General features: G+C 38.0%; 1 protein-coding gene across 1 annotated transcript; it reads left to right on the top strand.

Annotated features, from left to right (window-relative positions):
* Positions 1 to 327: 327 nt before the first annotated feature.
* On the top strand, positions 328 to 546 carry SARC_15700 (hypothetical protein; the record flags this gene model as incomplete). The annotated part of the gene is made up of 1 exon (XM_014290186.1): positions 328 to 546. A coding segment is annotated over one exon (219 nt), but the record flags the coding sequence as incomplete, so codon positions are not given.
* Positions 547 to 847: the final 301 nt, after the last annotated feature.

The following is an 847-nucleotide window of genomic DNA, read 5'->3' as shown; positions in this document are numbered from 1 at the left end:
GCTATGTATGTAGTAAATGTACTATATGTGTAGTAAATGTACTATGTATGTAATAAATGTACTATGTACATGACTACGTATGTAGATAATTGGATATATTCTCTGCTCTTATAGACATGCGATCCAGTGGTCGTGTATGCCACGGGTGGCAGCAGGCTCTCAGAGTATGTACGACATTTACGACACCATTTACGACGCCATATACAACAGACGCCTTTACATGCCCGGCATGTGTATGGATGTGTACGACATGTACGATATTAAAAGCGACGTCATATACTACATGTACGATATTTACGACACCATATCCGACACCCTACACAACAGACACCACTTACATGGCCTGCGTGCTTATGGATGCTTTCGCGGCTGTCCGAGGGTTGCACCAGCTTGGGTGTGAGGGAGAGTTTGCTTTCAAGTAACCTGGGATTACTGGCACGCCTGTGGGCAGCACTCATACTGGAACGAGATGAACTCGCACCGGAGGAACGCCGTAACGATTGTACCTCAGGCACGCCTTGTGCAGCTAAACGCCAACTGAAATAGAATTAATTAGCATTTAGTGGGGTATTAGTGCGTGGCGCGGCTGTGTGGCGACTAAAATTGAATTAATTGGAACTTAGTTGGGAAATAAATGCATCATACATCCTATATTATACATATGTACCTACATACATAAATACATACATGCATGCATGCATACATACATACAGACATGCATACATACACTCTTACTTACAATATATATATGTATGTATGTATATATATATATATATATATATATATATATATATATATATATATATATATATATATATATATATATATATTATATATATATATATAT

The sequence above is a fragment of the Sphaeroforma arctica genome (assembly GCF_001186125.1).
Source record: "Sphaeroforma arctica JP610 unplaced genomic scaffold supercont1.6582, whole genome shotgun sequence".
Lineage (NCBI taxonomy): Eukaryota > Ichthyosporea > Ichthyophonida > Sphaeroforma > Sphaeroforma arctica.
This window is presented reverse-complemented; position numbering and strand designations above follow the sequence as displayed.